At 48.4% G+C, this 21,695-nt stretch overlaps 1 protein-coding gene across 1 annotated transcript in view; it reads left to right on the top strand.

Moving 5' to 3' along the window:
* CFAP77 (cilia and flagella associated protein 77) overlaps positions 1-12,959 on the top strand; it is a 59,596-nt gene extending 46,637 nt beyond the window's left edge. The window contains exons 4-6 of the mRNA XM_075260288.1: positions 1,677-1,782; positions 6,246-6,347; positions 12,794-12,959. Coding sequence (XP_075116389.1) covers positions 1,677-1,782; positions 6,246-6,347; positions 12,794-12,916 — 331 coding nt within the window. The 3' untranslated portion in view covers positions 12,917-12,959. The remainder of the gene's footprint in view (positions 1-1,676; positions 1,783-6,245; positions 6,348-12,793) is intronic.
* Positions 12,960-21,695: the final 8,736 nt, after the last annotated feature.

The raw sequence follows: 21,695 nt of genomic DNA, 5'->3' as shown, positions 1-21,695 counted from the left end.
CACCCTTACAGCACAGGACTCCAGTACCATGGCCGTCACCCTTACAGCACAGGACTCCAGTACCATGGCCGTCACCCTTACAGCACAGGGCCCCTGTACCATGGCCGTCACCCTTACAGCACAGGACTCCAGTACCATGGCCGTCACCCTTACAGCACAGGACTCCAGTACCATGGCCGTCACCCTTACAGCACAGGACTCCAGTACCATGGCCGTCACCCTTACAGCACAGGACTCCAGTACCATGGCCGTCACCCTTACAGCATAGGGCTCCAGCACCATGGCCGTCACCCTTACAGCATAGGACTCCAGTACCATGGCCGTCACCCTTACAGCATAGGACTCCAGTACCATGGCCGTCACCCTTACAGCACAGGACTCCAGTACCATGGCCGTCACCCTTACAGCACAGGACCTCTGTCACATGACCGTCGCCCTTACAGCACAGGACCTCTGTCACATGACCGTCGCCCTTACAGCACAGGGCCCCTGTACCATGACCGTCACCCTTACAGCTCAGGGCAAGCTCATCATCTGCTCCATTATAAGAAGAGCAGCCAATGTAGTTAAACAAGAGCGAGCACAAAGGCGCCAGCTGATCCCGGCTGACAGGCAGCGCAGGCATCGGACATTCACTGACAGAGATGTCTCTTCTGATCTGCAGGCGGTGGGGTCTGGAGTGGCTGTAGGAGCTGGGGCCCCAGTATCGGCATCATTAGAACACACCGCTATAGATTAGCTCGTCTCTGTAGCATGCGGAGCGCAATAATTAAGTAATAACCGTCACGGCGGGGGAGATGAACACTGCTCTGCTATATCTGTGTACAGAAACCACTCCTGTGATAGACAGAACAGGACCAGAGCGATGAAAGATCAATGTGCAGAAAAATTATACGCCCTGAAGTTAGTGACTGATCTAAGAAGAGGCATCCAGTGGGGGCAACTTCACAGCGACAAGTCTCCATCTATTACACCAAAATAACACCGCACCGTAGTATAGAACCATCCGGAATAACCACAGAAACCGAAAGGGCAAGTGACGATGACACTGACCGAGCTGCCGTATGTGTATAATACAGTATACGCAGTAACTCTAAATACACCCACTTATAACAGATAGTAATAGATTGTATTCCCCTGTCCTACAGTCGGCCTCTCCTCTCCTGACATGGCTGATAACAGATAGTAATAGATTGTATTCTCCTGTCCTACAGTCAGCCTCTCCTCTCCTGACATGGCTGATAACAGATAGTAATAGATTGTATTCCCCTGTCCTACAGTCGGCCTCTCCTCTCCTGACATGGCTGATAACAGATAGTAATAGATTGTATTCCTCTGTCCTACAGTCGGCCTCTCCTCTCCTGACATGGCTGATAACAGATAGTAATAGATTGTATTCCTCTGTCCTACAGTCGGCCTCTCCTCTCCTGACATGGCTGATAACAGATAGTAATAGATTGTATTCTCCTGTCCTACAGTCAGCCTCTCCTCTCCTGACATGGCTGATAACAGATAGTAATAGATTGTATTCCCCTGTCCTACAGGCGGCCTCTCCTCTCCTGACATGGCTGATAACAGATAGTAATAGATTGTATTCCCCTGTCCTACAGTCGGCCTCTCCCCTCCTGACATGGCTGATAACAGATAGTAATAGATTAACCCTTTGTGTCCCTCAGGCCGTCCACCCCCATATACGACCTCATTGAGCACAAGTACCAGCGCCTTTGGTTGGAGCAGCAGTTTGCAGCCAGTGAGGCTCTACGTGTCATGTCTAAGGAGAAGGTAAGTGGCCGTATCTGTATCCTCACATCTTACTTCTGTGCTATGATGGTTGGTTTGAAGCTGGCGGCCTAGAGCCTGAGGCTGCACTACTGATGAGGACTTATGGTGTCTGCAGTATGTACAGCCTGCCTGGATTCAGATGTGCGTGTATATGTGGTGACTGGGACAGTAGTGCAGCCTCAGGCCCTAGGCCTGTATAGTCATACACTCACGCCTTGGCCTAGCACATAACATCCATATCCACGTTTTAATTTGCATTTAAAGGGCCATCTTTGTATTTCTTCTCCATTAAAGGGGTGGTCATATCATTGCCACACATGTTCCCTTTAAGAAATAATATCAGTAGATTACCCGGCATCAATAAGTGGCGCCCTCCAGTGCTTGGAACAAGAGTGGCATAAAGTATGTGAACCCCTGCTATCAGCTGAACATCCCCTTCACGCTCCCCTCCCCCACCGTAACCCCTATTACATAATGGCAGCATTTGGGCTATTATTGTTTTTTTAGCTAAAATGGCATAATAAGTGTTAATGGAGATTAGCGGGGGAGCGGTTAGAGGGATAAAGACGTTTTATGCCGGTCCGAGGCGTCTGGTAATATTTAAATAGCCCTTAAGAGCGGCCAATGACTGGTTTATATGGTAATGGCAGGAATAAGAGCCCCATTAATGGGGTAATAAGCGATTTCTGTGCGACTTTACGGCATCTGCATATGATGTTTTATGGTTTAAGTGCACGGAGGCGCGGCGTGTTTAATTATCAGGCGGTTTACTGCCAACATGTCAGGAGATTACTTACAGCCAGAGAGGATGGGGAGCAGCCGTAATATGACAAGTAGCTGGTAGTGTATGTAGCGGGGGGGCAGGGGGCAAATGTAGTGACCCCCCCCCCCCCTCCTGCAAGATGGAAGCAGCGAGATCGCCCGTCACTAAAGAGCTCAACTACTGACATCTCATATACCTGTATTATACTCCAGAGCTGCGCTCACTATTCTGCTGGTACAGTCACTGTGTACATACATTACATTACTTATCCTGTATTATACTCCAGAGCTGTGCTCACTATTCTGCTGGTACAGTCACTGTGTACATACATTACATTACTTATCCTGTATTATACTCCAGAGCTGTGCTCACTATTCTGTATAATACAGGATAAGTAATGTAATGTACACAGTGACTGTACCAGCAGAATAGTGAGCGCAGCTCTGGAGTATAATACAGGATAAGTAATGTAATGTATGTACACAGTGACTGTACCAGCAGAATAGTGAGCGCAGCTCTGGAGTATAATACAGGATAAGTAATGTAATGTATGTACACAGTGACTGTACCAGCAGAATAGTGAGCGCAGCTCTGGGGTATAATACAGGATAAGTAATGTAATGTATGTACACAGTGACTGTACCAGCAGAATAGTGAGCGCAGCTCTGGAGTATAATACAGGATAAGTAATGTAATGTATGTACACAGTGACTGTACCAGCAGAATAGTGAGCGCAGCTCTGGAGTATAATACAGGATAAGTAATGTAATGTATGTACACAGTGACTGTACCAGCAGAATAGTGAGCGCAGCTCTGGAGTATAATACAGGATAAGTAATGTATGTACACAGTGACTGCACCAGCGGAATAGTGAGCGCAGCTCTGGAGTATAATACAGGATAAGTAATGTAATGTACACAGTGACTGCACCAGCAGAATAGTGAGCGCAGCTCTGGAGTATAATGCAGGATAAGTAATGTAATGTATGTACACAGTGACTGTACCAGCAGAATAGTGAGCGCAGCTCTGGAGGATAATACAGGATAAGTAATGTAATGTATGTACACAGTGACTGTACCAGCAGAATAGTGAGCGCAGCTCTGGGGTATAATACAGGATAAGTAATGTAATGTATGTACACAGTGACTGTACCAGCAGAATAGTGAGTGCAGCTCTGGAGTATAATACAGGATAAGTAATGTAATGTATGTACACAGTGACTGCACCAGCAGAATAGTGAGCGCAGCTCTGGAGTATAATACAGGATATGTAATGTAATGTATGTACACAGTGACTGCACCAGCAGAATAGTGAGCGCAGCTCTGGAGTATAATACAGGATAAGTAATGTAATGTATGTACACAGTGACTGCACCTGCAGAATAGTGAGTGCAGCTCTGGAGTATAATACAGGATAAGTAATGTAATGTATGTACACAGTGACTGTACCAGCAGAATAGTGAGCGCAGCTCTGGAGTATAATACAGGATAAGTAATGTAATGTATGTACACAGTGACTGTACCAGCAGAATAGTGAGCGCAGCTCTGGAGTATAATACAGGATAAGTAATGTAATGTATGTACACAGTGACTGCACCAGCAGAATAGTGAGCGCAGCTCTGGAGTATAATACAGGATAAGTAATGTAATGTATGTACACAGTGACTGCACCTGCAGAATAGTGAGTGCAGCTCTGGAGTATAATACAGGATAAGTAATGTAATGTATGTACACAGTGACTGCACCAGCAGAATAGTGAGCGCAGCTCTGGAGTATAATACAGGATAAGTAATGTAATGTATGTACACAGTGACTGTACCAGCAGAATAGTGAGCGCAGCTCTGGAGTATAATACAGGATAAGTAATGTAATGTATGTACACAGTGACTGCACCAGCAGAATAGTGAGCGCAGCTCTGGAGTATAATACAGGATAAGTAATGTAATGTATGTACACAGTGACTGCACCAGCAGAATAGTGAGCGCAGCTCTGGAGTATAATACAGGATAAGTAATGTAATGTATGTACACAGTGACTGCACCAGCAGAATATTGAGTGCAGCTTTGGAGTATAATACAGGATAAGTAATGTAATGTATGTACACAGTACCTGTACCAGCAGAATAGTGAGCGCAGCTCTGGAGTATAATGTATGTACATAGATGGCGCCACCTACTGGTCTACTATCCTATTAATATTATAAATGTGAAAGTTTGTGAGTTTTGGATGTTTGCATGTTCGGATGTTTGTTCCTCAATCACGCAAAACCCGCTCCACCGATTTGGCTGAAATTTTCCACAAACATAGTTAATACACCGGATTGCGCAATAGGCTACTTTTCGTCACAATAGCGCACATACTTTTGTGCCAGGACCCCCACAAAACCCAAACTCACACCACCATCTCTGCAATCTCACACACTTTGGACCATAGCAAGCCACAAAATTCATATTGCCCTCTGCAGCCTCGCCCCTAACCCCACACAATCACATATACATATACTTTACCACTTTGCCCCTCACCTTAACGATACTTCAGGAGGCTCTCTTTAACGCTCCGGAGCAGCCATGTTTGCCGACCCCCACCGCTCTGACAATCCGCGACACCGCCCACCCATGTCAATACCCCTAGGCGGTCTAATAAATGCAAAAAAAAAAAGTTTAAAAAAAATATAAAAAAAAATTAAAAAGGATTAAAAATTCAGATCACCCCCCTTTCCCTAGAACACATATAAAAGTAGTTAAATACCGTGAAACACATACATGTTAGGTATCCCCGTGTCCAAAATCGCCCGCTCTACAAAGCTATACAAATATTTTTCCTGTTCGGTAAACGCCGTAGTGGGAAAAATGGTCAAAAGTGCCAAACCGCCATTTTTTTACTGTTTTGATTCTGATAAAAATTTGATTAAAAAGTGATCAAAGCAATAACATTTCCCGAAAATGGTAGAACTACAAAGTACACCTGGCCCCGCAAAAAAAGACGCCCTATACATCCCCATACATGCACATATAAAAAAGTTATGGCTGTCGGACTATGGCGACTTTTCAAAAAAAAAAATTTTTAACACAGTTTTGGATTTTTTTTAAGGGGTCAAAATGTAAATGAAACCATATAAATTTGGTATCCCCAGCATCGTAACGAAACACAGAATACAGGGGACATGTCATTTTGGTTGCACAGTGAACGCCGTAAAACCAAAGCCCGTAAGAAAATCGTAGAAATGCATTTTTTCTTCAAATCCACCCCATTCTGAATTTTTTCCCTGCTTCCCAGTACATTATATAGAATAAATAATGGTGGCATCATGAAGAAAAATTTGTCCCAGGAAAAATTAAGACCTCATATGGCTCTGGGAGCGGAGAAATAAAAAAGTCAAAGGAAGGAGGGGAGTCAAATCAATAAATGCCAACGGCGGGAAAGGGTTAACTTAAAATACTTCTGTCCCAAAGTCACTATGTAAAGTTTTTCACGACACTGTATATATAGCAGCTCAAATACAAATTAACTTCAACACAAAAGTCTCACGTATTCTCTGAATTACAGAAACAACAAGATACAAAGTTACATTTCATATCCCATACCTTATACACAGTACGAAAACCTTACCCACGCCTGTATATACCCACTGCTACAATCCCCGCAGACAAAGTCGCGGCTACCAGCTAGTATAGATATAATTTTCCTCTCTCTTGTCTTCAGATCCGGCTGCAGAAGGTTCAGGACACTCGCACCTCGGTTCTCCGCAGGTATCAGCCGCCCACAGACCCGGCTCCGCTTTGGAAGTTGCCGCGATTTGAAAAGGTTTGTGAAAATGTATAACGTTGTGACTTCCTCCAATGTTACACACAGAGATTGATATCTGCGCTGACACATTGTAACTGTAATTGCACTGAGCAGCGGTGCGGGCAGGATGGGCCTTGTAGCCTGTGGATATTACTGATATTACAGAATGTATCACAAGCGGCCCCTATAGAATTCATGTTTAGGTCCTGTCCTCCCTGCTCCGGCTTTAACCCCTTGTCTTCCCTGCTCTCTTCACTTTGCCTACGACCTCCCCAGTTGTCAGTCAGAATCGTCCTCTACCAGTGTCGGCCTGGCCGGAGCTGCCAGACATTACAAGCGGCTGCATCATCCATCCCGCCCGCTCGCCCTGCTGCTTCCATCCTGACAGCGCTGACACTGACAGCCGCTCCTGCTGCCGGAACCTTCCTCCACCTTGATCGTCTCCATTAACATATGTCAGTGATCATTTATAAGCCCCTGAGATGTCACCACTGCTGCGACTTCTGCTCCGAACACAGGCCGACAGCACCAAACAGATTGTGGGGGTGGAGGGGGGGCAGATGTCAGCACCTATACATCTATACATCACTGTGAGCGCCTCGTGTGTCTGCCAGGTGGGCATAGACGGCGGCCATGCGCTCTGCCAGAGGAGACATCAGTAACCAGCAGCGGAAGTTCTGGAACTTTCTAATGTACTTTGTATCCCTATTTTATCCTCTGACCAACCCCCCCAAATTCAAGATGAAAACTTCTCACAGGGGAGGTTACGTTACAGTTGTATCCAGTGCTCTGTAAGCCAAATAGACTGGACTGATACATTGTCACAAACCATCAGGATAGTCGGGGGTGGGGGAGGGGGCTAGAATGTCTAGACTGGATACAATTGTAACAAACCCTCAGCTGAATTCTGTCTGGAATCAGCTTCACGTTGTTGTCAGTGGGAGGCGGAGACAACGCAGGACACGGAGAATCTGCTGTGTGAACTTAGCCCTAGGTTTTCTGATATTCGACATGGTGGCGACCAAAACGGACTGATGGAAAAGTCCACAACACTTAAAGGCATTTTCACTGTATGGAAGGGGGACCAATCAGAGGGCTGGGAGGTAGAGCGCCACTTGTGCTAATGACCTATCCCTTTAAGAGGCTGTCAGTCTATCCCTGGCCTGGTCCCTGTTTAGGGGTAGATGAGGGCTGCAGAGCTGTTTGCACCGTTCCGCCCCTGGCACTGCATTGTAGATATAGGTGCACAGGTCACAAGGTCACCTGATCTGTTTTGGGTGGAGTTACCCTTTAATTTCCCCAGGCTGTGCTGGCACTGATGCTGGGTTACTATCACATCAGTGCCGCTCACCTCCTCCAGACATCCTTGGAAGTTTCCGTAACCCATAGAACTATTATATAAGTACTATATATACGGTATATAACTACTACATATATATATATATATATATATATATATATATATATATATATATATACACATACTAGAGAGAAGAGCTGGTGGAATCTGAGCAGCTCCTGTCTATGGACACCATCAGATATTTACTTAAAGGGGTCCCCAGGCTTATTCGTACATGACCCATTACACACAATCCAACACCTACAGCCCCACCCCCAAATAAAGCTGGGAAACCCCTGTAGATGGGGCTAAGTTGCAATACCAGACATGGCCATAGATAGATAAGAGTGGCGCCATTTCTATTACTAATCTCACAACCGTTAACCCTTAGTGGTGTATAATTGGCGCTCTACCTGGTGGTGTTCAGGTAAGTGTCAGTAGTAGTAGGGATTGGGCTTGTGTCAGTCTTCACTGCAGCTCTGGCTTTCTGCTCATGAACCAGGAAGTTCAGACTGAACTGTAGATGATGTGATGTGACTGATGTGAGGTCTACCCTATATGTGGGGGACGATGTAGCCCGGTATAGGCGCCCGCACATGGCAGGCTTGTCACCGCAGCCGTCGCTGACACATTCCTCCCTCTCCCGTCTTTCTCCAGATACTTCTGAACCCATCAAGGCACAAAAAGCAGGAAGCCGAGGAGGATGATGAGACTCCTCACCTGAGCCCCCAGCGCACGCCTCCAATTAAATCAAAATTGTTTGTTTTTAATGGTCCTTTTACACTGACAAGTGGGCGATCATTCCGGCAGCGCGAGCTGTCAGGGAGCCGAGGAAAATCCGCCGCTGATAATGCCCATTGCTTCCAATTAGGAGCAGAAGTGCTCCGAGTGCAGATCCTATTCCCCAGCTCCCCCCAAGGCCCCAGCGTCTCCGCACTTTATTTTTTTTTTTTTCGTTTTTTTTCCCTCCTTCTTCTTTTTCACCGCAAATTACTGACACAAAACGGCCGCGTATTGATGGCGAATGTGCGCGGTCCGAGGCTGTCGGCTTTAATGAGGTGATGGAAGTTTTCCTGCCTTTGCTAAGTTCTTTCTTGTCTGACAGCTGCTGGATGTTGACCTCATAAAACATTTAGGATTTCTCATTACTCGCTGTCAAGCATCACAGTGACGGCTTCACCAAGTCATTTGCATCTAAATGTGCCAGTGTGGTGGGCTAGGGGGCGCCGTGCGGGTCGGGGCGGGGAGCGGAGCCCGGTGCATGGGGATCCTCACTGCTCCGAAACTTCCACATTCTTCTGTGTCCTGTAAGACGCTCCTGTGTACATGGACAGTGCACAGTACTACTTCTCCAGCGTCCTGGGTGTATTATACACAGTACTACTTCTCCAGTGTCCTGGGTGTATTATACACAGTACTACTTCTCCAGTGTCCTGGGTGTATTATACACAGTACTACTTCTCCAGCGTCCTGGGTGTATTATACACAGTACTACTTCTCCAGTGTCCTGGCTGTATTATACACAGTACTACTTCTCCTGCGTCCTGGGTGTATTATACACAGTACTACTTCTCCAGTGTCCTGGGTGTATTATACACAGTACTACTTCTCCAGCGTCCTGGGTGTATTATACACAGTACTACTTCTCCAGTGTCCTGGCTGTATTATACACAGTACTACTTCTCCTGCGTCCTGGGTGTATTATACACAGTACTACTTCTCCAGCGTCCTGGGTGTATTATACACAGTACTACTTCTCCAGTGTCCTGGCTGTATTATACACAGTACTACTTCTCCTGCGTCCTGGGTGTATTATACACAGTACTACTTCTCCAGCGTCCTGGGTGTATTATACACAGTACTACTTCTCCAGTGTCCTGGGTGTATTATACACAGTACTACTTCTCCTGCGTCCTGGGTGTATTATACACAGTACTACTTCTCCTGCGTCCTGGGTGTATTATACACAGTACTACTTCTCCTGCGTCCTGGGTGTATTATACACAGTACTACTTCCCCAGTGTCCTGGGTGTATTATACACAGTACTACTTCTCCAGTGTCCTGGGTGTATTATACACAGTACTACTTCCCCAGTGTCCTGGGTGTATTATACACAGTACTACTTCTCCAGCGTCCTGGGTGTATTATACACAGTACTACTTCTCCAGTGTCCTGGCTGTATTATACACAGTACTACTTCTCCTGCGTCCTGGGTGTATTATACACAGTACTACTTCTCCAGCGTCCTGGGTGTATTATACACAGTACTACTTCTCCAGTGTCCTGGCTGTATTATACACAGTACTACTTCTCCAGTGTCCTGGATGTATTATACACAGTACTACTTCTCCAGTGTCCTGGCTGTATTATACACAGTACTACTTCTCCTGCGTCCTGGCTGTATTATACACAGTACTACTTCTCCTGCGTCCTGGCTGTATTATACACAGTACTACTTCTCCAGTGTCCTGGCTGTATTATACACAGTACTACTTCTCCAGCGTCCTGGGTGTATTATACACAGTACTACTTCTCCAGTGTCCTGGCTGTATTATACACAGTACTACTTCTCCTGCGTCCTGGGTGTATTATACACAGTACTACTTCTCCAGTGTCCTGGGTGTATTATACACAGTACTACTTCTCCAGTGTCCTGGCTGTATTATACACAGTACTACTTCTCCAGAGTCCTGGGTGTATTATACACAGTACTACTTCTCCAGTGTCCTGGCTGTATTATACACAGTACTACTTCTCCAGAGTCCTGGGTGTATTATACACAGTACTACTTCTCCAGTGTCCTGGCTGTATTATACACAGTACTACTTCTCCAGTGTCCTGGATGTATTATACACAGTACTACTTCTCCAGTGTCCTGGGTGTATTATACACAGTACTACTTCTCCAGTGTCCTGGATGTATTATACACAGTACTACTTCTCCAGTGTCCTGGCTGTATTATACACAGTACTACTTCCCCAGTGTCCTGGGTGTATTATACACAGTACTACTTCTCCAGTGTCCTGGGTGTATTATACACAGTACTACTTCCCCAGTGTCCTGGGTGTATTATACACAGTACTACTTCTCCAGTGTCCTGGGTGTATTATACACAGTACTACTTCTCCAGTGTCCTGGCTGTATTATACACAGTACTACTTCCCCAGTGTCCTGGGTGTATTATACACAGTACTACTTCTCCAGTGTCCTGGGTGTATTATACACAGTACTACTTCTCCAGTGTCCTGGCTGTATTATACACAGTACTACTTCTCCAGTGTCCTGGCTGTATTATACACAGTACTACTTCTCCTGCGTCCTGGGTGTATTATACACAGTACTACTTCTCCAGAGTCCTGGGTGTATTATACACAGTACTACTTCTCCAGTGTCCTGGCTGTATTATACACAGTACTACTTCTCCAGTGTCCTGGCTGTATTATACACAGTACTACTTCTCCAGTGTCCTGGATGTATTATACACAGTACTACTTCTCCAGTGTCCTGGCTGTATTATACACAGTACTACTTCTCCAGTGTCCTGGCTGTATTATACACAGTACTACTTCTCTTGTCCTGTTAGTATAGGTTACACAGTACTACTTCTCCTGTCCTGTAGTATAGGTTACACAGTACTACTTCTCTTGTCCCATAGCATATGTTACACAGTACGACTTCTCTTGCCCTGTGAGTATAGGTTACACAGTACTACTTCTCTTGTCCCGTAGTATAGGTTGCACAGTACGACTTCTCTTGTCCCGTAGTACAGGTTACACAGTACGACTTCTCTTGTCCTGTTAGTATAGGTTGCACAGTACTACTTCTCTTGTCCTGTACTATAGGTTACACAGTACTACTTCTCTTGTCCCGTAGTATAGGTTGCACAGTACGACTTCTCTTGTCCCGTAGTATAGGTTGCACAGTACGACTTCTCTTGTCCCGTAGTATAGGTTACACAGTACTACTTCTCTTGTCCCGTAGTATAGGTTGCACAGTACTACTTCTCTTGTCCTGTACTATAGGTTACACAGTACGACTTCTCTTGTCCCGTAGTATAGGTTGCACAGTACGACTTCTCTTGTCCCGTAGTATAGGTTACACAGTACTACTTCTCTTGTCCCGTAGTATAGGTTGCACAGTACTACTTCTCTTGTCCTGTACTATAGGTTACACAGTACGACTTCTCTTGTCCCGTAGTATAGGTTACACAGTACTACTTCTCTTGTCCCGTAGTATAGGTTGCACAGTACTACTTCTCTTGTCCTGTACTATAGGTTACACAGTACTACTTCTCTTGTCCTGTTAGTATAGGTTGCACAGTACGATTTCTCTTGTCCCGTAGTACAGGTTACACAGTACTACTTCTCTTGTCCTGTTAGTATAGGTTGCACAGTATGACTTCTCTTGTCCCGTAGTATAGGTTGCACAGTACGATTTCTCTTGTCCCGTAGTATAGGTTGCACAGTACTACTTCTCTTGTCCCGTAGTATAGGTTGCACAGTACGACTTCTCTTGTCCCATAGTATAGGTTACACAGTACTACTTCTCTTGTCCTGTTAGTATAGGTTGCACAGTACGACTTCTCTTGTCCTGTTAGTATAGGTTGCACAGTACGACTTCTCTTGTCCCGTAGTATAGGTTGCACAGTACGACTTCTCTTGTCCCGTAGTATAGGTTGCTCAGTACGACTTCTCTTGTCCTGTTAGTATAGGTTACACAGTACGACTTCTCTTGTCCCGTAGTATAGGTTGCACAGTACGACTTCTCTTGTCCTGTTAGTATAGGTTGCACAGTACGACTTCTCTTGTCCCGTAGTATAGGTTGCACAGTACGACTTCTCTTGTCCTGTTAGTATAGGTTGCACAGTACGACTTCTCTTGTCCTGTTAGTATAGGTTGCACAGTATGACTTCTCTTGTCCTGTACTATAGGTTACACAGTACTACTTCTCCTGTCCCATAGTATAGGTTGCACAGTACGACTTCTCTTGACCAGTAGTATAGATTACACAGTACGACTTCTCTTGTATGGGGCAGCTCCTCACATGGTCAGTCCTGGTGACCTCTTAAAGGGACGGCTCCTTGGCTCTGGTCCTGATGCTTCTCCCTTTTGCTTCTTCTCACAGGTCCCTCCTCACCTTGACACTTTCCCCAGTGAGAAGGCGCGGCAGAGAGCGATCAGCGCCCACCAGTCGGACGCCATCGCTCGCCAGGGCCTGCACGGACAGGGCATCTATAACATCAGCTGAGACCCCTGACGCCTACAACCCCCATCATCTGTGTGCACTGCAATAAAGCCGCTCATTTTACCCATTGACTTCTTGTGTTTCATTTCAATGCTATGATAAAAAGCTGCGGCAATAACCGTCAGACCTGGGCCGTGTCCTCGCTGTGGGGCCGCACTGACTGTAATAAATCCCCCCCCCCCAGCCTAAATGACTAGGTATTGGTAAGAGATGCCAAAAACTAGGCCTCACCCTGTGGCGGGTACAATGGTGGTGCCATGTCATCCTAGGAGTGATCCCGTATACTGCCTCTAGTGTCCCGGAATAGAACTTCAGATTGATTGAGGTAAAGAAAGGGTTAACTATGAAAGCGATAATCCCAAATATGCCCCTTATGCCTTGACTGGGGTCGGAGTGTCACTACCTGTATAACCAGAACTTACTGGTCCTGACAAACTACAGTGTCTTAAAGGGACTGTCCATGACCTAAAGCCTGTCCGGTTGTGGTGGGCCCCGGGCACAATAAGAGTGGGGGGTCACAAAGTCTTCCCCTTGGTTTAAGCCTGTTTTGATTGGCCAAGACCGCACACCCCACTTTCCTGTGCCCTGCATGAGATCTGTGGACCACAAAGGGTTACACGTATGGCACGTAGACCTGTTCTTAGGGCTCTGACCACACTAGCCAGGCTCACACATGTATTGGAAATCAATGGATCTGTGAAAAAATAAATGTCACACATGGCCAGGAACCTTAAAGGGGTTGTCCAGTGGAAGTGAAACGTGGCCAGAAGCAGCGCCACATCAGTTCACTGGTTGTGTGTGGTATTACAGCTCTGTCTCATTTCAATACAGCTGAACTGCAATACCAGACACAACCTGTGGACAGGGGTGGCGCTGCTTCTGAAATCCTCTTGACCGAGCACTCTCCCCATATAATGGATAGAGGTGGTGATGGAGCCATTGGGCACCCCTTCTTCTAGGGTCCTAGAGAGCCCCTTGCGGTACCTGTGACACTGATGGCCATGAAGCGGTTAATGCTTTGCCGTGTTCACAGGCGACTATCATGGCGGCAGTTTTATACGGTATTATTGGCGCTGCGTCTGCCTGTATAACGTAAAACAAATAAGACGCCGACATCAAAATCCCGACTTATTGTTGCCACGAGCGGAGCAGCGAGGGCGGCAGAATCAGAGGAGCAGCCCCGGCTCAGCCTCCAAAGTTGTGATTTCCTAAAACCTGCTGCATTGTGAAGCTGCTGCCTGAGGGGCCCCGAGAAGCAGCGTCAGGAGGCGCCAAGCAGTCAGTCACAGCGCTTCAGGGACTTCATACTAATCCAAAGACATCTATATAAAGACAGCCGCGCTCACTGCCACAGCCCGTATACATTGTGTACTGCCAGGGCCCTGGGAAAGCTGGGTGACCACCAATATGGCTGCTGTGCAGAGGGATTGGGGGGCTGACTCCATCACTGGACCAATCACATCACACGGCAGAGGGCATGGCCATGCACAGCCCTAGAGCAGCCATATTTGTGACCACCCCCCCCCACCCCCACCCCCCCGTCAGATTAGATACGTCATCATCAAGTAGATACAAACTAGTTATTCATTATGAGAAGTTCTAGAAGAGCCCCAGAAGTTATGGAGGAGCTTTCCTCCCATTCGGGAGAAGTTTCATGTCCCCCAAATGTAAAGCGGAAGAACTGACTGAATGCAGCGCACGAAATATCAGTACTGAAACTGTCAGAAGGGCCTCACAGCTCAGCCCCATCCAAGAGTGGCGAGGAACAGCACCAGGCTATAGAAGAGGGACAGTGCAGTGATATCAGTACCGAAACTAACTGCACCCAAATCTCTTGTACTGGGACAAGCACCTACAACACTGACAGTGCACAACATCAACTTTACTGCAGCATATGACCTGGCACATGACTGATCCTGCACTGATAATATATCCTGTATTATACTCCAGAGCTGCGCTCACTATTCTGCTGGTACAGTCACTGTGTACATACATTACATTACTTATCCTGTATTATACTCCAGAGCTGCGCTCACTATTCTGCTGGTACAGTCACTGTGTACATACATTACATTACTTATCATGTATTATACTCCAGAGCTGTGCTCACTATTCTGCTGGTACAGTCACTGTGTACATACATTACATTACTTATCCTGTATTATACTCCAGAGCTGCGCTCACTATTCTGCTGGTGCAGTCACTGTGTACATACATTACATTACTTATCATGTATTATACTACAGAGCTGCGCTCACTATTCTGCTGGTGCAGTCACTGTGTACATACATTACATTACTTATCCTGTATTATACTCCAGAGCTGTGCTCACTATTCTGCTGGTACAGTCACTGTGTACATACATTACATTACTTATCCTTTATTATACTCCAGAGCTGCGCTCACTATTCTGCTGGTACAGTCACTGTGTACATACATTACATTACTTATCCTGTATTATACTCCAGAGCTGCGCTCACTATTCTGCTGGTGCAGTCACTGTGTACATACATTACATTACTTATCCTGTATTATACTCCAGAGCTGCACTCACTATTCTGCTGGTACAGTCACTGTGTACATACATTACATTACTTATCATGTATTATACTACAGAGCTGCACTCACTATTCTGCTGTAACAGTCACTGTGTACATACATTACATTACTTATCCTGTATTATACTCCAGAGCTGCGCTCGCTATTCTGCTGGTACAGTCACTGTGTACATACATTACATTACTTATCATGTATTATACTACAGAGCTGCACTCACTATTCTGCTGTAACAGTCACTGTGTACATACATTACATTACTTATCCTGTATTATACTCCAGAGCTGCGCTCGCTATTCTGCTGGTACAGTCACTGTGTACATACATTACATTACTTATCCTGTATTATACCCCAGAGCTGCGCTCACTATTCTGCTGGTACAGTCACTGTGTACATACATTCCATTACTTATCCTGTATTATACTCCAGAGCTGCGCTCACTACTCTGCTGGTGCAGTCACTGTGTACATACAGTACATTACTTATCCTGTATTATACTCCAGAGCTGCGCTCACTACTCTGCCGCTGCAGTCACTGTGTACATACATTACTTATCCTGTATCATACTCCAGAGCTGCGCTCACTATTCTGCTGGTACAGTCACTGTGTACATACATTACATTACTTATCCTGTATTATACTCCAGAGCTGCGCTCACTATTCTGCTGGTACAGTCACTGTGTACATACATTACATTACTTATCCTGTATTATACTCCAGAGCTGCGCTCACTACTCTGCTGGTGCAGTCACTGTGTACATACAGTACATTACTTATCCTGTATTATACTCCAGAGCTGCGCTCACTACTCTGCCGGTGCAGTCACTGTGTACATACATTACATTACTTATCCTGTATTATACTCCAGAGCTGCGCTCACTATTCTGCATAGAAGAAGCAGGGAGATTTCATTATTTGTTAACAAATTAACCCTTTGACAATACTATAGTAATCTCTTCACTGCACTTTCTGCCACCTCTGAGCCCTCTCTAGTTGACTGTATCGAATATTTAAAAATCCAGGACTCCGCGGTATCCGGCTACTGAAATTTTCCTGTGCATCTGTGAGGTCTGAGTTGGATGCACAGAGGTGTCCCCCCCCCCCCTTTCCCAGGTAGTTACAGCAATGCCTCCCATATCCCCCCTTTAATCAAAGAAGAGCCCTGTCTCTTTCCCAATACTCACATAATGATCTCTCCACTTCCTAAATTCCATTAGTAGTTACAGCAGTGCCCCCAACATTCCCTAAGTCCTCTCAGCATGACCTCTCCCCTTCCCATATTCTCCCAGTAGTCACAGCAGTGCCCCCAGTCCTCTCTCCTTCCTATATTCTCCCAGTAGTCACAGCAGTGCCCCCCACTATCCCCCCAGTCCTCTCTCCTTCCCATTTTCTCCCAGTAATCACAGCAGTGCCCCCAGTATCCCCCCAGTCCTCTCCCCTTCCCATATTCTCTCAGTAGTCACAGCAGTGCCCCCCACTATCCCCCCAGTCCTCTCCCCTTCCCATATTATCCAAGTAGTCACAGCAGTGCCCCCAGTATCCCCCCAGTCCTCTCTCCTTCCCATATTCTGCCAGTAATCACAGCAGTGCCCCCAGTATCCCCCCAGTCCTCTTCCCTTCCCACATTCTCTCAGTAGTCACATCAGTGCCCACCACTACCTCCCCCAGTCCTCTCTCCTTCCCATATTCTCCCAGTAATCACAGCAGTGCCCCCAGTATCCCCCAGTCCTCTCCCCTTCCCATATTCTCTCCGTAGTCACAGCAGTGCCCACCACTACCCCCCCCCAGTCCTCTCCCCTTCCCATATTATCCCAGTAGTCACAGCAGTGCCCCCCACTATCCCCTCTGTCCTCTCTCCTTCCCATTTTCTCTCAGTAATCACAGCAGTGCCCCCAGTATCCCCCCAATCCTCTCCCCTTCCCATATTCTCTCAGTGGTCAAAGCAGTGCTCCCCACTATCCCCCAAGTCCTCTCTCCTTCCCATATTCTCCCAGTAGTCACAGCAGTGCCCCCCACTATCCCCTCTGTCCTCTCTCCTTCCCATTTTCTCCCAGTAATCACAGCAGTGCCCCCAGTATCCCCCCAGTCCTCTCCCCTTCCCATATTCTCTCAGTAGTCACAGCAGTGCCCCCCACTACCCCCCCAGTCCTCTCCCCTTCCCATATTATCCAAGTAGTCACAGCAGTGCCCCCAGTATCCCCCCAGTCCTCTCTCCTTCCCATATTCTCCCAGTAATCACAGCAGTGCCCCCAGTATCCCCCCAGTCCTCTTCCCTTCCCATACTCTCTCAGTCACAGCAGTGCCCACCACTGCCCCCAGTCCTCTCTCCTTCCCATATTCCCCCAGTAATCACAGCAGTGCCCCCAGTATCCCCCCAGTCCTCTTCCCTTCCCATATTCTCCCAGTAGTCAAAGCAGTGCCCCCCACTATCCCCCCAGTCCTCTCTCCTTCCCATATTCTCCCAGTAATCACAGCAGTGCCCCCAGTATCCCCCAATCCTCTCCCCTTCCCATATTCTCCCAGTAGTCACAGCAGTGCCCCCAGTATCCCCCCAATCCTCTCCCCTTCCCATATTCTCCCAGTAGTCACAGCAGTGCCCCCAGTATCCCCCCAATCCTCTCCCCTTCCCATATTCTCTCAGTGGTCAAAGCAGTGCTCCCCACTATCCCCCAAGTCCTCTCTCCTTCCCATATTCTCCCAGTAGTCACAGCAGTGCCCCCCACTATCCCCTCTGTCCTCTCTCCTTCCCATTTTCTCCCAGTAATCACAGCAGTGCCCCCAGTATCCCCCCAGTCCTCTCCCCTTCCCATATTCTCTCAGTAGTCACAGCAGTGCCCCCCACTACCCCCCCAGTCCTCTCCCCTTCCCATATTATCCAAGTAGTCACAGCAGTGCCCCCAGTATCCCCCCAGTCCTCTCTCCTTCCCATATTCTCCCAGTAATCACAGCAGTGCCCCCAGTATCCCCCCAGTCCTCTTCCCTTCCCATACTCTCTCAGTCACAGCAGTGCCCACCACTACCCCCAGTCCTCTCTCCTTCCCATATTCCCCCAGTAATCACAGCAGTGCCCCCAGTATCCCCCCAGTCCTCTTCCCTTCCCATATTCTCCCAGTAGTCAAAGCAGTGCCCCCCACTATCCCCCCAGTCCTCTCTCCTTCCCATATTCTCCCAGTAATCACAGCAGTGCCCCCAGTATCCCCCAATCCTCTCCCCTTCCCATATTCTCCCAGTAGTCACAGCAGTGCCCCCAGTATCCCCCCAATCCTCTCCCCTTCCCATATTCTCCCAGTAGTCACAGCAGTGCCCCCAGAATCCCCCCAGTCCTCCCACCTTCCCATATTCTCTCAGTAGTCAAAGCAGTGCCCCCCACTATCCCCCCAGTCCTCTCTCCTTCCCATATTATCCAAGTAGTCACAGCAGTGCCCCCAGTATCCCCCCAATCCTCTCTCCTTCCCATATTCTCCCAGTAATCACAGCAGTGCACCCAGTATCCCCCCAGTCCTCTTCCCTTCCCATATTCTCTCAGTCACAGCAGTGCCCACCACTACCCCCCCCCCAGTCCTCTCTCCTTCCCATATTCCCCCAGTAATCACAGCAGTGCCCCCAGTATCCCCCCAGTCCTCTCCCCTTCCCATATTCTCTCCGTAGTTACAGCAGTGCCCACCACTACCCCCCCCCCAGTCCTCTCCCCTTCCCATATTATCCCAGTAGTCACAGCAGTGCCCCCAGTATCCCCCCCAATCCTCTCCCCTTCCCATATTCTCCCAGTAGTCACAGCAGTGCCCCCAGTATCCCCCCCAGTCCTCTCACCTTCCCATATTCTCTCAGTAGTCAAAGCAGTGCCCCCCACTATCCCCCAGTCCTTTCTCCTTCCCATATTCTCCCAGTAATCACAGCACTGCCCCCAGTATCCCCCAGTCCTCTCCCCTTCCCATATTCTCTCAGTAGTCACAGCAGTGCCCCCACTATCCCCCCAGTCCTCTCCCCTTCCCATATTCTCTCAGTAGTCACAGCAGTGTCCCCCACTATCCCCCTAGTCCTCTCCCCTTCCCATATTCTCTCCGTAGTCACAGCAGTGCCCACCACTACCCCCCCCAGTCCTCTCCCCTTCCCATATTATCCCAGTAGTCACAGCAGTGCCCCCAGTATCCCCCCAGTCCTCTCTCCTTCCCATATTCTCCCAGTAATCACAGCAGTGCCCCCAGTATCCCCCCAGTCCTCTCTCCTTCCCATATTCTCCCAGTAATCACAGCAGTGCCCCCAGTATCCCCCCAGTCCTCTCTCCTTCCCATATTCTCCCAGTAATCACAGCAGTGCCCCCAGTATCCCCCCAGTCCTCTCCCCTTCCCATATTCTCTCCGTAGTCACAGCAGTGCCCACCACTACCCCCCCAGTCCTCTCCCCTTCCCATATTATCCCAGTAGTCACAGCAGTGCCCCCAGTATCCCCCCAATCCTCTCCCCTTCCCATATTCTCTCAGTCACAGCAGTGCCCACCACTACCCCCCCCAGTCCTCTCTCCTTCCCATATTCCCCCAGTAATCACAGCAGTGCCCCCAGTATCCCCCCAGTCCTCTCCCCTTCCCATATTCTCTCCGTAGTTACAGCAGTGCCCACCACTACCCCCCCAGTCCTCTCCCCTTCCCATATTATCCCAGTAGTCACAGCAGTGCCCCCAGTATCCCCCCCAATCCTCTCCCCTTCCCATATTCTCCCAGTAGTCACAGCAGTGCCCCCAGTATCCCGCCAGTCCTCTCACCTTCCCATATTCTCTCAGTAGTCAAAGCAGTGCCCCCCACTATCCCCCCAGTCCTCTCTCCTTCCCATATTCTCCCAGTAATCACAGCACTGCCCCCAGTATCTACCCAGTCCTCTCCCCTTCCCATATTCTCTCAGTAGTCACAGCAGTGCCCCCCACTATCCCCCCAGTCCTCTCCCCTTCCCATATTCTCTCAGTAGTCACAGCAGTGTCCCCCACTATCCCCCTAGTCCTCTCCCCTTCCCATATTATCCCATTAATCACAGCAGTGCCCCCAGTATCCCCCCAGTCCTCTTCCCTTCCCACATTCTCTCAGTAGTCACAGCAGTGCCCACCACTACCTCCCCCAGTCCTCTCTCCTTCCCATATTCTCCCAGTAATCACAGCAGTGCCCCCAGTATCCCCCCAGTCCTCTCCCCTTCCCATATTATCCCAGTAGTCACAGCAGTGCCCCCAGTATCCCCCCAATCCTCTCGCCTTCCCATATTCTCTCAGTGATCAAAGCAGTGCCCCCCACTATCCCCCCAGTCCTCTCTCCTTCCCATATTCTCCCAGTAGTCACAGCAGTGCCCCCCGCTATCCCCCCTGTCCTCTCTCCTTCCCATTTTCTCCCAGTAATCACAGCAGTGCCCCCAGTATCCCCCAGTCCTCTCCCCTTCCCATATTCTCTCAGTAGTCACAGCAGTGCCCCCCACTACCCCCCCAGTCCTCTCCCCTTCCCATATTATCCCAGTAGTCACAGCAGTGCCCCCAGTATCCCCCCAGTCCTCTCCCCTTCCCATATTATCCCAGTAATCACAGCAGTGCCCCCAGTATCCCCCCAGTCCTCTTCCCTTCCCACATTCTCTCAGTAGTCACAGCAGTGCCCACCACTACCTCCCCCAGTCCTCTCTCCTTCCCATATTCTCCCAGTAATCACAGCAGTGCCCCCAGTATCCCCCCAGTCCTTTTCCCTTCCCATATTATCCCAGTAGTCACAGCAGTGCCCCCAGTATCCCCCCAATCCTCTCCCCTTCCCATATTCTTTCAGTGGTCAAAGCAGTGCCCCCCACTATCCCCCCAGTCCTCTCTCCTTCCCATATTCTCCCAGTAGTCACAGCAGTGCCCCCCGCTATCCCCCCTGTCCTCTCTCCTTCCCATTTTCTCCCAGTAATCACAGCAGTGCCCCCAGTATCCCCCAGTCCTCTCCCCTTCCCATATTCTCTCAGTAGTCACAGCAGTGCCCCCAGTATCCCCCAGTCCTCTCCCCTTCCCATATTATCCCAGTAGTCACAGCAGTGCCCCCAGTATCCCCCCAGTCCTCTTCCCTTCCCATATTCTCTCAGTCACAGCAGTGCCCACCACTACCCCCCCCCCAGTCCTCTCTCCTTCCCATATTCCCCCAGTAATCACAGCAGTGCCCCCAGTATCCCCCCAGTCCTCTCCCCTTCCCATATTATCCCAGTAGTCACAGCAGTGCCCCCCACT

Source organism: Leptodactylus fuscus, chromosome 11 (genome assembly GCF_031893055.1).
Source record: "Leptodactylus fuscus isolate aLepFus1 chromosome 11, aLepFus1.hap2, whole genome shotgun sequence".
Taxonomy (NCBI): domain Eukaryota; kingdom Metazoa; phylum Chordata; class Amphibia; order Anura; family Leptodactylidae; genus Leptodactylus; species Leptodactylus fuscus.
This window is presented reverse-complemented; position numbering and strand designations above follow the sequence as displayed.